Genomic DNA, 16424 nt, shown 5'->3' with positions numbered 1-16424 from the left:
AAAAAATAAAAGATAAGGGGCTTAAAACCCGCCGTTGCATTGTGGGGTTAATTTTCAGAGAAACTTGGTCCATTAATTTTGGGAATTCCCCGTATACTTTCATAAATACACATTTTCTTTCAGTTTCTGATTCACGATAATCTGTTAGGGATGTATCAAGTCCGAAAACTGTAAAAAGATCAAAAATATAAACATTGATATATGTTTCTTCGGAAGTATGTGGCTTTAATGTCCAAGGCTAAACATTTTTAAGAAGGAGCAAAGATAACCACGCGGGGGGCACTTTTGTCTCTACCCTCCCCGTTCGTCGTCGAACTGAGTTGATAACCATGTCGAGTACTAGACATGGTTATCAATGGTAGGAAATGGGCGATCATTGGGGCAAATAATCCCCCTTCTGTCAAAATGATTTTTCTTCTTCTTAGAAATGTGTACCAAAGGTTGAGATAAGATAATCACTAGTTGAGTTTGATAATATTTAATTTTGCCTCTTGGAGATCTAACTTATAGTAACAGGAGTAAAACGTTTACCCTACTAGACATGGCTGATATTTTTTATTTTAGTAATTGTATCAAAACAGCCGCCTGTTTCACCAAGCACAGAAAACCATCTCTTGGCGATGTTACATCGTCTTATAAATCAGTTTTTATACCGTGCCACAACATGATTGATACCATATTAAACCCCATTGGAAAATATCAGTACACTTTATTGTATTAATGTTTTAGGAATTTTGATGAAACCAATTTTGATGATGATGTCAATTGTCCATGTTCGAATGAATATATTTATAAATAGTTGCTAAAGAAATATTCCGACAACAAAGATGATTATGGACGCCATCTTAGTGTTGTTAGTATATATCAAAGAAACATTTCAGATACATGTAGTTCGTTAACTTTAAACACGTCGACTCTGAGTATGGTTTACATTAAATTAATAAACTTCAAACTAGGAAGGCTACCGGTGTAGACGATATTTCTGCAAGACTCCGGGGCCGTCGGACGGGTTTCTAAGTATACAAGTAACCACTTATACCTCTTCTTCGACGTCAGTTGTAAGCTGTATACAGCTGATGTCGAGGCTAATTAATGAAGTGTTCAGTAGTACCGCGGTTTCCGGTGATTTATCAGGACCAATATTCAACATAAACATCAAGTTAGGGGGAGATTTTTATCTGACACTTTAATACTTTATGGCCATGACTGATAAGGGTATTTCAGTTATTGCGGTCAACGATGTATGCCAATCCAAACAAAAAATAGGCTCAAGATGGGTTAGTCCCTGACAAATGTAACCGACCCTTAAACTAATGATCAATATTTCTCTAACACAGGGCAAGAATGTGTATGATTAAAAATAATAATAAGAAGAATAATAAAAGCAATGGAATTCTGGCATAGATTGCAAAAGCTATCTATACAACATGTTAAATATTATCAAAAATAGGTTATGAAAAAAAATAATACATTGCCATCTCATCCAGGATAAATCACTTTGCATGAACTAGTTCTTTGCGATTAAGGTTCAATTAACAAGCATTATCTAGTAGCTGCACATCAGTAACTTATCTTGAATTATCTTGCTAACCATATACACAGTAGACGGTCCATAAGTTAATCACAGACTTAAATGTCCCTTAGATAAGGCAGCTACATTGTTAATTCAAAAATGAAAAGTCTGAGGAAAATCTTTGAAGTCTGGAAGTGAGATGTAAAGCAGACGAAAAGAAGAAAGGACTTGAAGAAATTAGGAAAGGTTTCCCTTGTGATAATTTGGAAATACCGAGGCGGGCAGAAAGACGTAGAAAGATACGGAAAGCTTGAGTACGTTACAAAGATTTACTTCAAAGCCATACCAGTTCAAATACATATTACCGGAGAGAATGACCGATGGGAAGTTGGAGTGTCCTATTGAGGAACATATTTTCGAAACATGCAAAGTGATGAAAAGATAAGTGAAGACTCCGACGAATGTGAAAAGCTTATAACACACGAAGAAAACAAGTGAGGTCACCAGACTCACTTCCATAATCCTTTATCTTAAGTTTTCCATAGGAAAGAATTGTTGAATTTAAGGACATATTCTTAGATAAGGAACTTTCCGTAACTTCTGTAATGTTTTTCTATGGAAACTTTTGAGTTATCATGTTTCCTTAAGTCAATGAATTCGGGCTAAGGATTTAGGGCAAAAATAGCCTTACCCCTGGGTCTTTACGAAATATCGTAGGAGCGTTCAAATGTTGCCCAAAACAAACAAGAATGCTATTGAAAATTTCTATTGTGGTATTGCGGAGAGGAAAGTTGGCAGACCCATGGTATTATGCAGAAGGCTATTTTAGTCAGTTTAGAACAATTTCTCTTCTTGAACGTGGAGAGCAAGATACTTCTGGCAATGCTAACAAAACAACATGTCTTCTCGGATACCTATTTAGATACAGCCGTACGAAAATGTGGAATCCTAGGGGTCTCTCAGGCTGTCTACAGTATACAAGTGTTATATGAGAGATTATTAGAGAAGCTAGAGAGAAGAAATGAGAACTGGTAGTCGTGTGGTTAGATTAGCAAATGCCTATGGGTGAGTACCCCAAAAATTGGTAGAACTCGCACTTCAATCAGATGTTGATAACCTGCTAAGAAAAGATGGAACTAAGATTCACATTGATATTGGACTTGAAACGAGATGATAACGAGTAGATGTTGGAAATGTCACAGTCCGCGCTATTTCAATGACTCTTTTTGCAGCGGACATGGATAAGTGGTGAAGTCAGTGGAAAAGATGAGTCAAGGACCATACTTGACATCAGGCACAAGGCAAGCCACCGACACGAGCCTACATGGACGACATGACTATAACAGCCAAAACAGTTAAGTGAAATAGTTGCTACAAGGCCTAGAATGTATGGTTCATTGGACAAGAAAGGAGTTTTAACCAGGAAAATCAAGGAGTGTTTGCAAAATACCAACAGCATACAAATATATCAAGGGTGTCTGTGCAACAGTCCAGAATATTCGGCCTTGTGCAATAGAACATCCGTCGACTACCAGTACCGAGGGTCAAATATTCCGGACTATTGCATAGACACCAATGATAGACTTATTTTATTACATAATCACTAAAACACAGTTAGAACCACTGACATCTCGACTTTCCCGTAGGCCTAGAACATGACTGTCGTCGGCAGTGTTGACATCTGAGTCACTCAGACGCTTGAAAGGATAGGGCAAAATTCCGAAACGTCATAGGTGTTCAATAGTTCGCATGTGACCAAATTCCAAAGCGTCACGGGTGATCAATAGTTCGCATGTGACCGTGCAATAGCCATTTTTGCCGTGCAATAGTATACAGTTGTTTCATGCCTTATCAGTCAACATTCAAAACTCTTCCCCGAGGTGTTGGGATCAACCCGAGGGAAACAGTTTATCGGATTGGTCCCAACACCAAGGGGAGAGTTTTGACTGTTGACTGATAAGACATGAAACAGCTGTTTTGTTACCTGAATAATCCACAAGATTTCACTCATATGCTATTTAATTAGGCTAAGGAACGCGTAAAAAGTCTTCAGTAAACTCTTACTCCAAAGTTGACGTTTCTTTGGCCTCGCAGTACGTTGTAAGGATTCATTCAAACCCTTTTATGACACTTTATGTGGTAGCCTATCTTACTTCGAATCTAGGGACCGTTGCTAGAGATATATACATGTATACTGATTACAAATCACGATCAGAAAAACCCTTCATCGTATCATTTGGGTGTTTTGGCGCGTGCGGATGTTCCTCACCAGTCAACAGTCAAAAATATTGAACACCAATATTCAAAATGATAATATTTATTGAATGGAGTTTTCGCACCTCCCATCCTCCTGAGTATCAACACGTTAAAGGTCCTTGTTAGTATCACCGATGGGTCCTAGAAGGACGAAACATCTATATGGTGTTATAATACAAAAATGTTTATGGACGGGTCTATAACATATCTATATATAATATATATATAACATAGTAACACAACTGACGAAGAAAGACAACTTTATGACTCGTTTCAATGGCGCAGTTATAGTCGGCCCGATATTCTGACATGATCATTGTGGAAGTCGTCTATTAGATGATATGATATCTGGATCGCAATGCATTTACATACATGGATGCGAATTGTACATATATTACAAATATTCATCGAGTACAACTACGACAGGAAATTCAAATCTTTATCTTCGGATCACCAACACATAGTGCATATTATACATTGTGCTAAATATTTGATATATAACATAGTACCACAACTTAAGATACTAACATATCATAGAGAGCTGTTTCTTCATATGTATTTCGGTATATATTTCTGGCTAGGTGCTGTAGATCGTGAGTTCGAGGCCCGGTCAGAACACGAGTCATAAAGCTGTCTTCCTTCGTCATTTTGTGTTACAATGTTATATAGTATGATATACTAGTACATGTATATATATTTATATCTGTATAAATATGCATTTTTAACTCATGGTCCAGCTTAGCTGAAGGTTGCAGCAAGAAAAAAAGTATAATTATAACAAAACACATTCACTTGATATTTATGTTGCCATTTTATTATTTATCACAGACTGGGGTCAGAAAATAAGTGACAGATTGACTAGAAATTTAACATTTAGAGGCAATTGCCTTTGATAACAGTATAATATCATTTACTGTATTACTTCCACAATTGGCAATAAGTGATAGACCATGTCAGAAGGAACATCACTATAACTAAAGATTTTGTCCTTTAAGAATAGATTTGTAACACATTTAAAGAGATGTCGAGACATTTAAAGTACATGAATTTGTGTCATGGCGAATCCTTATATATAGGCAAGGGGTTATCGTCCTTGATACAATTAATGACACTCAGATTAATTATTTGAAATTTCGCCCATAATAAAGAGGCATCCCAACCACGCATTTTCAATATTTTCCCGAAATTAATCACACGTTTTATTTATTTATTTTAGTGTGGGTGAGTTAAAGGTAAGGACAGAACTAATCAACATGCATTTAGTCTATCTTCAACCCGAGGACACTGATATTAAGTTAAAATTAATAAAACAAATATCTGGCAATTATTCAAAATTAATGAAGATATTTCTTCTATTATTATTGAAAGAAGTCTTAAGTTGTTATTCAGCATAGAACACTGTTTTTCAACACATTTGCAAACCACTTATTTAGGAAAATTGTATTCAAAGTAATGTGTAGCTAAGTTTGAAAGACAGTGATTTGCTTCACATATCTTGACGTTAACTACAAAGCTCTTAATATATGTGAATTCTAGTTTAATTCCAACCTGGAATATTATCATTACTAATCAATAGATTACATTTCATTTGAGTCAGTGTCATTTCCGAAATATCAGTTATTTTCCAGTACATTTTGTATGCGGGAATTCAAATATATATATAAGTAAATCAACGCAGTATGATGCCAGTGATTGAAATAAAACGAACACTTCACATTTTCAATAATAAAGCATTAGAAAAAAAAATCTTAATAATATAAATGTCATTTTATATGTTCCAACATTAGATATATACTCCTAGCAAAAACAGTGTATAATTGAAATTACACGAGATACAATCAAAAGACATAACTTAGTAGCTTTGTAAGCTAGCTTTGATAATAATTTCAGGGAAAACAAATTCTGGAAATCCTTTTAGGAATAAAATAATCGAGGAATTAATTTGGACACAAGGGAATATAACTTCCCCAAGCATTTGATACAACACTATATTATACACTAAATTTCAAAATCCCTCACATTCTGATGAATATATCAAAGGTCAACATCACGATTGACATACATGAAGACAATCTCGGAGACAATATAATCAGACAATGAGAAATACATTGTACGTATGTTACAATAAATAACAACTGAATGCTAACAGTAAATATATAGTATTGTCTTCCTTTGAAATGTAAATAGCTGTTAGAATACACATAAATTTTACTAGCAATTGTCTCTGCTAGAAGTTATCCCATTTATTTATCACAGACCACTTTATGCAACATATAATACGTAAAAAGAAAATTGGTATAAAAATATAAAAATAAATTTAATAAAAACATTCATTATTTTGTGTAAAAATATAAAGTTTACAAGGAAATTCATCATTTGCATTTTGGATGACAATTAATATGCCAAATGTTCCCTCTTCATTAATGACTTACAGCATCATAGAAACAATGACGTCATAGAATTAAAATACTTGTTCATGTTAAAGATGGCGATGTTAAGCTATCTTTTCACAATTCCAAGTGATATTTTTATCAAATTTAAGATAAAACAATAAAATGACAGCAATAGCTTGTGATTTTCATATTTGTTTAAGTTTTTTTTTTTTTTTTTTTTAAATTCTTCAATTCAAATTTAAATTCAAGAGATGTTGTTGCAGGACAATTTTTGTATCTGTAAAAGAATCTCTGCTTGTTTTAGCAGAATTTATAAAAAAAATCTAGCATTTGTATTCCATGGCAAATAAATAACATTTTCAATGATTTCTTTTGACTTGCAGTATTTCGCATTTGATATCAAATAAAGAAATAAATCAAATCTAATGCCTCAGCCTAAAACTACCAAAATCATTACAGTAACATACCCATTAAATATAATCATTTCAGACTAGACTATTTCATCAACAAAGGAAGGTAATATATTACTTCACTATGATTCCATATGAAAGCAACGGACAAACTCCCATCCAAGTCAGGGTTTCACATATACAATATATTATAAATTAATTGTTCATTTTACATATTAAGTAAATCATTTTCATACCACAATATTTTGCTAGAATATAGTTTGAGTAAACTTCATCGAACGATGTGCATAGAATGGAGTCCAGATCACTTCCAACTCAACAATCCTACTACCAATTATAATACTCAGCCTACCTTGTTCTTCACCTTCCATTAATACGACTGTCTGAGTTTAATGACACCAATGGGGTTTTATTTGTTATGCAATTGTTTCAGTATCTTTCATGAATCGTTAGTTAAATCATTGATAAATCACTGATACATTGATTCTTAATTTTGTAACGTTATAGTTTGTTTATAACCTATTTTAGTCTGAGGTTAGGACTGATATCGAAATACATAGGTAATGTTTTCAATCTGGCTTTTCAATACAAATGTTCAGCTCTGTAAAGCGGATTTATTGGACACTGGTTTTCAATAAAACTGTTAAAAAAGTAAAAAATTCATAACAATAAGATGATGACTTAATTTGACCAAGGATATACTAAAAGTACATGTCTTTGAATCTTTAAAACCGAAGCACAATATTAAACTTAAAAATTGGAATTGGCGTAACACCAAATTCTGATTAATTTATTATTTATTTCATATTATGAAATAAATAATAAATTTATCATAATTTTAATAAGTGCAAGAATAATTTACATTAACAAATTAAGCACGAAAAATAGAAATAAAAAAAAAGTTTTCTTGTAAATAAAAGGACCTGATTTAATAGATAGTAGCCTTTCCCATACAGTCGGCGTAATACTAGCAGTTAATTAAGTAAACGCTAAAAGATCCATACTTGTATGTGTCGTCTAAGAAAAAACAAAGATGTTTGTATATTAATCATAGAAAACCCTAATCGCTATAATATACATGTACAGATATGTATCAAGCAGTACCTATCAATTTGTGATCGCTTTTTGACACAATAATATGTCATGGCATGCATAGTTACACGCATTTCAATAAAGATATCTCAAATGCCTCTAATGTCTTTTTGGACTTATATCTGCTTTCGGATATATATTGTATTCGAATAGACTATATTTGTTAGCAGGAATGATATAATTTTTCAAAATGAAAATATATAAATCGCGTTTCAGACTTGAAAAGATATCGTTTGAAGATTACCAAAACAGGACGTACTTTGCTATTTACTAAATTGCTACACAATGCATTCATGTATTTTGAATATCTATGTAATTGGCATTTTTCATACATTTTCAAAAATTGAAAAATGTTGACAATCATCTATGATTTCAGTTCTTCTCACTGTATTCTAAACCTGCTCAGTTTAATACATTGCATTCCGTGATTTATAACAAGCTCAGGAACACACAGTTTACTCACTACCTACATCAACATTATTAAACAAGATTTCCTCACAGATTTTATGTAATCAGGACACGTGGATTGTCATATGGGCCGTTGAGTATTATTCTAGTGTACAACTCATAACACGATTCCTTTCTTAGAGCAAAACTCCTGAAATCTTTGCTGTTCTAACTCTGTCATGGCTTTGTTCAGGGCATAAATCTGCAAAGAGGAATAAATGCGGTTTTTAAAAAAAATCAAGAGTCAAGTCATATAAGTTACTCTGAATGTAATTGACAGAAGGAACTCTTTTGAAACAGAGTATAATGAGCAAATGACATCAGTATCAGGAATTTCCTGGACAAGAATTGATCCGTCTATAGACATAGAAAGAAGACTCGCATGCCCTAAAATATGTGGATAAAAGGTGTGAACAGGTCACAATTAGAGCGTTTGTTGACTACATCACTGAAGCTTAAAAATGAACGAAAACTATGGCAAGACAATTCAAGTTGTTATTTATTCGCGGAGCAATGTTGATCTAGTATTTTACTAAATTATATAAGATATCTTATATGTTTATGCGATATCTTTTATGTTTATGAGATATCTTATATGTTTATGAGATATCTTATTCAAAGTTTATAAGATATCTTATATAATACAAGATATTTCATAAAATATATAAGATATCTTAAATAATTTGTTAAAATCCTGGATCAATGTTGCTCCGTGAATAAAGACAACTTTGCTTGCCATAGAAAACAGTTAAAAATTTCTGGACAAGGCTACATACATAGTAAAGGGGACATAACTGCTTAGAGTAACTGCATGAATAAAACATACGCGTATGTAAACAGTATATACATAGTGTGTGTTGATACATCAGTAAAATTTCCGAAAGTATGAAAACTAATGCTTAATGAACAAAATTTCACTTTCAGGTGGATGAAAAACAATTATAACCAACACGATATACATATTTTTGTCCATTTCTTGTGTTGTTTATGTTGCTTAATTATTCGATTGCTAATCATGTGTTGGCACTCAACGTTAACATTATGAATATATCTCAACTAAGTAAATACTGCTATAATCAACAAATGTTAGAACTTAAATTTACCTCATTTCTTTGTTTCATCTTCAATTCCTTCTCTCTATCCTTCATTTGAAGTTTATCCTGTCTTGCCTTTTCTTCCTTCTGTTTCTCCATCTTTTTGCTCGCTTCCTTTTCTAGCACCTGTAGCTTTAACTTGACAGCTCTTTGTGCCTGTAGGGGATATACAAATAGTATTAACTCTGCTTAGCATCACAGGCGCTTGAATAGAAAATATCACTTTCGATTTTTTTTTTTTGATATGACAGCGGTATGTGTAATGTGCCCTCTTACACATTACACATACCGCTGTCATATAAAAAAATCGAAAGTGATATTTTCTATGCAAGCGCCTGTGCTTAGCATGTGCAATGAAAAATGGTAACTAATATAAAATGGACAAAGAACGCCTGAAGAATGAATCTACAAACCTTATCAAAATGGACCCTAAAGAATACAGACCATATATGTAGGCCTGTATAAATTGAACACTACACAATCCATCAATCTGCATGTGTATGGACAATCTAGAAAACTGCATTATCTTATTATCAGAGAGTAGAGTAATTTGACGCCTGGTGCATCACTGGCTATATTAGATTGTGCCTGGTAAAATGGCTAAATTGAAACGAGTGTTTGAAGTGGGTACATTTGCGTGGAGATTGTGGTAAGAACGGTCTTTGGGCAGGTTTTATTGCGTCTCTGAATGCTATAATGGTTAGATCTAGAGAAATATTGTAAAGGATCATTGAACAGATGTAGAAGGTTTTCCGTGATGTTTAATGTATAGTTGTTAAATTTTACGGGGCTTATATTTCGCTGTTGTTTCAATCGGACCAAGTTTGCGGGTATCAAATTTCGCGAAATAAACACAACTTGTAAACTTTAAGCAGTTAACAGTATACATTTATGTATACATATAAATATATAATGTTGGGTATTTTTTTCGCACTATAGTTAATGACTGTGAATACAGCGAAGTTTCATCAGTATTATTTAGAATCTTCTTAACTTCGAAATGTCCATACGAAATTAAATAATACAGAATTTGAAGGAAAATTTTAATGTGCTTATTCGTGAAAACAACGAATTTTCTCAATTTAAGGAACATTGATGTAACCGGGGCCTGATCACCAGTAGCACTCCACTTCAACCACTGACCAGAGAGAACACAAAGAATCATTGACCTCTACAGATAACTAAACATATTATCCCCTGAATCCCCCACAAACACAAAGTGATGACTTCATATACGTCATAAAAAAAAAAAAAATACCCATGAGTATACAAAGCCATACGGCAATGACGTGACACTGTGTATAACGATGACTATTGCATCCTCAATTACCACTATATTCTTTTATTCTTACATGTAATTACTAATTTAAGTGACAAAATTTTGTTCTGAATAAACTAAAACAACATAAATTATAAAACTCCTAAATTAAGCAATGTTACAACTGAAACAAAGGGGAAAGCGAATATAATAACAAATACATGGACAAACCGAAATGGGGCTTCAATTTATTGTTTGTTAATAATTAGAATTTATATTAATAATCAACATACCCTTATATCATTCATACTTGGCACATATTCCACCTTTTTCAGTTGATCTGAAAAACAAAACAGATAATTTTAATTTGATAGAAAGGCCTAATAGAACTTGATTCCAAATAACATTGACATTTTACGATTTATTGATAGGTTATATAAGGTTATATGCGAATACATGCGGGGCTTAAACTGGCACATGTGATTTGACCTTGACGATACATGATTTTCATGAACTTCAGACAAACACAAACTTATATACAATTATAGAAATAAAAGAAACCTAATAATATTTCGCTCGAACGCAAAGCTACGTAAGCACGCAATAACATTGTCTTCGAACAAAATATTGTTTCGTTTGAAAGTTTCGTATTTTCAATGACGTCCATTTTCAGCTATCGTATATTTCCCATCATGATAAGGTATAATAGAAAACAGCCTCACCTGGCGATATAATCGTGTTATCCTTAGACGCTACATTAACTAGAGTTACGCGGGATTGTTTACACACTTTCGGTAATTGTACACTTGCAAGTCTGGGTGAAGTACCACCGTTAGGTTTAAAACCAGAATTTCCCATCGTGTAATACATTTTTCAGTATTTTCACAAATTATTGTCACATGTATAAATAACGATCAATGTTCAGGTTTGTTATTTAGATTAAACTTTCACTATTTTGCAGATATAAATGTTGAACATCCACAACTGTAGACAATCTGAAAGCACTCAGATCATTTGTACAAGAACAAGTTATAAGGATCCTCTCCTAATGATAACGGGGTCTGTTTAGCTAGTCCATATCCATTGTGTTGACGCTCCTTCAGATAAATAACGCCACTGTAGATGGCATTATTAAGTTAACATTCTCTCTTCGATAAGTTTAATTCATAGTATGAAATCATGGTTTAAACATATTCTCAATAAGATTTTCGTTCAAACATGTTGGTGTCTGCAAACATTGTACCTCTGCATTCACATGAATCGCATCACCACAATTTAGAATGTTATGCTTTTCAATTCCAAGTTTCCATATATCTTATTTTAATCTCAGTGTGCATTGATACGCTTAGGATCACTTTGCTACTTTGTAATGTTTATCCAATGCAGTTCTACGTGTGTAGCTGAGCTGTGTTAATCCATGCACTCTGGGTTCGGTCTCGTCTTTTGAAATAGTAATTCTGGTGTTTCACTATTGAGCCACTTCAGCCAGTACCGAAAGTGACTCAATCATTGGCTAGATCATGGTGACTGAACCGTTGTCATTCCGTTGTACTTCTTCAATCATCCAATCCAAAGAGACTGTTCATAGCTTTTTTTTGGTTCCTCCAAATTTTGTTAACGCTAAAATATCATACATGACACCGATCAATCTATTGTGCTATCCACACATGCTGCATTAACTATAACAGAGTTATATAACTCTGAAATTCTCTGGACACGCTCAGGGTCTTATAATGCAATATAACCAACGCTTAAACGAAATATAAATGGGTGTTTGCCAACACGTTTTCAATTTTTCGATACAACAAAAATCAATTGTTATTTCAGAGGAGAAAAAGGGGGCATACAACTTTCATATCATCAACAGGAGGGTAGCTGTTTTAATTTACGAAAAATAGTTTTCACCGAAAGTTTTATTTATGTATTTATTATGATAGAAGAAAAATGTCCCCTTGTGGATTTGTATTAATTATTTAATGGATTGTTTAATGGATTGAATATCAAGTTCTCCTTTAGTATCCTACGAATGTTAACATTAATCTCTGGTTGATACTGGCGGTCTAATGTGTATAGGAAATACACCCGAAGCCTTGATCAGAAACAATACTTTACTAGTTATTCATGTATACAGGTATATTGTGTAGCTGATTCTACATTCGTCAGGGATTCAGTCATTTCAGATTACATACTGGATTTGTATTTAATCCACTTAAACGCGTTTGTGCTGAAAAAAAGATCAGCATGCAATTCATTTTTGGAATCAAGGATTACATTGATTTAGGCCTTGTACAGCAACTAAACGAGACGTATCCTAAAAATTGCACATCTTTGAGAACAACATATCAATTAAACCATAACATTGTTGCTCATCTTGGAGAACAACAAATCAATTAAACCATAACATTGTTGCTCATCTTGGAGAACAACAAATCAATTAAACCATAACATTGTTGCTCATCTTGGAGAACAACATATCAATTAAACCATAACATTGTTGCTCATCTTTGAGAACAACAAATCAATTAAGCCATAACATTGTTGCTCATCTTGCAGAACAACATATCCTTTGAACCATTACACTGTTGCTCATCTAAGAACATGACATTCCATACCAACCCTTACATTGTTGCTCATCTTCTCCCATAACATATCATTTGAATCATAACATTCCTTGGATCATAACACTACTCACTAGTACTGTTGCTCATCACAATATTCCCATTTAACCAAAACATTGTTGCTCATATTGGAGAGCAACATATCACTTGAACCAGAACATTGTTATTCATCTTGGAGAACAACATATCATTTGAACTTCATGTATACTACTATGTATAACATGATTGCTGATCTTTGAGAACAATATTCCCTTGGACCATTACATTGTTGTTCATCCTTGAGAACAACATATCCTTAGAACCATAACAGTTTTGCTCATCTTGGAGAACAATGTTCCATTTGAACCATAACATTGTTACTCATCTTAAAGAGTAAAAATCATTTGAACAACAATATTGTTCCTCATTTTGGAGAACAACATTCCTTACGAAGAATAAATAAATATTGCATTATCCTTTCATGAACAACAATGCATATACCCGTATACAGTGTACTTAACTACAAGTACCGCATTACTCGATCTCGGGACTTCTTGCTCTCTAAGCATACAATCAGTCCAACTAGGCTAATTGAGGGAAAAATCCTGCTAGCCTAAGCTTTTGGTTTGGTTTATTTGGTTTAATGTGCTATTAACAGCCAGGGTCATTTACTAGTAAGGAAGTGCCTGGTTTTGGAGGTGGAGGAAAGCCTGAGTACCAGGAGAAAAACCACCGACCAACTGCCTCATGTAGGTTTCGAACTCGCAACCCAGAGGTGGAGGGATAGTGATAAAGTGTTGGTACACCTTAACCACTCAGCCACCACAGCCCCCTACTAGCCTAATCACTTTAAGTATACAGTGGTTTATAGTTAAACATGTCCAATATGACACTCAGTGGAACCATTGCTTTTTTTATGTTCATGAAACAAGAAATGCCAGAAGTGAAATAACAACAGCAGTATGCATTGGTTTGGATAGGATATAATGTTGAAATACTCTAATGTAATATCAGACAAGTTCTAATGTACAGGTATCGCTCAGAGAAGCATCAGTACTCACCTGGTGTTGGTGTGGCAGGAGGTGCACAAGGATATTCCATTCCACAGTCCTTCATCGTACCGGAATGTTTCTCAGATAAATACACTTTGGTTACTTTTGTAATTTCATTTACAGACGTCTGATAATAAGTCACACGATTTTCATTATGGAGGAAAGACTTTGAAGTACTCAGTAAATCACTACCTGAAGACATATGTACACTTGGTTCTTGACTTGAATTTTGTTGCACTAGATTATTTATCGTCATTTGAGGCAATTTCTCTTGAGAAGTTAGTGAATCTGTTCCTCCTGCTCTCCTAGATCCTCCTGATGATTTGCTGTACGGCTTTAAAGCATCAATCTGAGCAATTTTTGGTCGCAAGATTTCTGACATAGCACCAGACCTATGAGTATGTTTTGGTGATGAAACTGGAACTTGTTCATGTTTTACTAATGTGATAGGTTTACACTGAGCTTGTAGAACACTTGATAGATTTGAAAATGTACTGTCATTTGCAGAGGTTCTATTCTCTTTGTCTGATTTTACTTTTGTTGCTGGTGGTATGATCTTCATCTTACTCTGTTGATAAAGTCTATTACTTGTCTGTAATTTTATTTTCATCTTTGTGCTCAATGAAGATTTAGATCTCTTTTTGTTCTTTTTACCTGTACAAAAAAAAACACAGCAAAACAGATGAGCCCTCAAACATAATACATATGTTAGTATTTGATGAATTAACTTTATTGACACCAACTCCATCCTGAAAGACTTTACTCACAAAATAATATTATTACTTATGAACTTTGTTTCAAAACACTTTTTTTTTTAATTCTGGAAATATAAATTATCATTATATTTGTAATATTTCATTTTGACAGAGTGAATTATCATTGATAAAGTCATACAATGTGATATCAAATATATAGGATCTATTGAGAAGAAAATGCTAGAAGTAAAATCACATCATACAATTTTATAATAAATGAACATTCAGACTAATTTACCCAAAACTAAAATATCACTGGTTTCATGATTTTTCACAATAGCTACACATTTTTTTCAAAACATTGTAGCAATAACTGAAAGTTTAACAATTCACAATTCATGCAGCTTCAAATGTTTCTCATAGACATAAATTATAACAACTTCCATTATACTACTAGAATGGAATTAAATTGATATTATCATTCAATGTGCATGTATTATACATTATGCATTAAAAAAAAAAAGCAACAACAACAAAAGAAAAAAAAAAGATTTGATCTAGGGAAAGAGAATAACAGTAGTAATAAAACAGACATCTGAAAATAAGTTCTACTTAACAAAATGTATACACACCTTTCTTAGTCGATGATTTACTTGGAACATTGATAACGATGTCCGGCTCCTGCAGGTAGGGATTTCCTTTTAAGGGGAAGGTGTCTTCCAACTCGTCTTTATCTTCAACTTGATCACCGTTGTCTTTGTCTTTATCATCTTCATCGGAATGACCTGATGGGCAAGTATGATTGTCAGTTTCCTCAATAAAACCACTTCTAAGTGTAGTGGCAGTTTTACATCTTGCCAAATCTGTGAATTCATGATCTGGTGGCTTGATATCTTTTGATGTATTTTCCCGAAGTATACGTGATGATGGTCTGCGGTTAGCATCAGACGTTAATAAGGAGTGGATATCGGCAACATCTAATGCTCGACTGTCCTGAATTTGTGATAACGACTGCTTTGCGGTGATAAAGCCATTTCTAGATGGCAATCTATCTGGATAGATAAATGGCTGTGAGTGACTCTGTGCTGCCTTGTGATCGGAATGAGCACCTACAATTGTCCCTGTATTGTGAGACTCTTGGACAACAATAGTTTCATTGATGTCAAATAAATGGTTTCTTGTGGAAATTGTAGAATAGGCTGATGTTGGTTTGCTATTAGTACCAGTGTGTGTTAATCTTATAACAGCTGGGGCAGTAGCGTCCATATACATGGGGACACGCCCCCCTAGAGAACTCCCAACAGCATCTGAATCATTTCCTGGGGATGCTGAAACAGTCCTTCGAAATGTGAAATCGTGGAATTTCCCTTTCGTTAAAACTGATTGTGCAGTCATTCTTCATTATTTTGTGGAGGCCTACACGCATATCCCGCAAATGATGTCCCAGTTAGCCTCCTGGCTTGAAATGATGCCCCTATCTATCCGAAAGGGGCTTGCTGAATTTATTTACACCGCCATTTCGCTTCATATTTACCATAGCAACCGGATAAGGTCTACTTTCGGACTACCTCGGTTTGTTTCTTTACTTTACATTACTACTCACTGCACATGCCCACT

At 33.9% G+C, this 16424-nt stretch overlaps 1 protein-coding gene across 1 annotated transcript; it reads right to left on the bottom strand.

Moving 5' to 3' along the window:
- Nucleotides 1–4560: 4560 nt before the first annotated feature.
- Nucleotides 4561–16370, bottom strand: LOC117344926. The gene is made up of 5 exons (XM_033907809.1): nt 15440–16370; nt 14122–14766; nt 10757–10803; nt 9215–9361; nt 4561–8313 (listed from the first exon to the last, which is right to left on the bottom strand). The coding sequence occupies exons 1-5, from the start codon at nt 16200–16202 to the stop codon at nt 8230–8232; spliced, it is 1686 nt and encodes a 561-aa protein (XP_033763700.1). The 5' UTR covers nt 16203–16370; the 3' UTR covers nt 4561–8229.
- Between the last annotated feature and the right edge of the window lie 54 nt (nt 16371–16424).

The sequence above is a fragment of the Pecten maximus genome, chromosome 16, assembly GCF_902652985.1.
Source record: "Pecten maximus chromosome 16, xPecMax1.1, whole genome shotgun sequence".
Classification (NCBI taxonomy): Eukaryota; Metazoa; Mollusca; class Bivalvia; order Pectinida; family Pectinidae; genus Pecten; species Pecten maximus.
The sequence above is the reverse complement of the archived record's forward strand: the minus strand, read 5'-3'. Positions and strand labels throughout refer to the sequence as shown.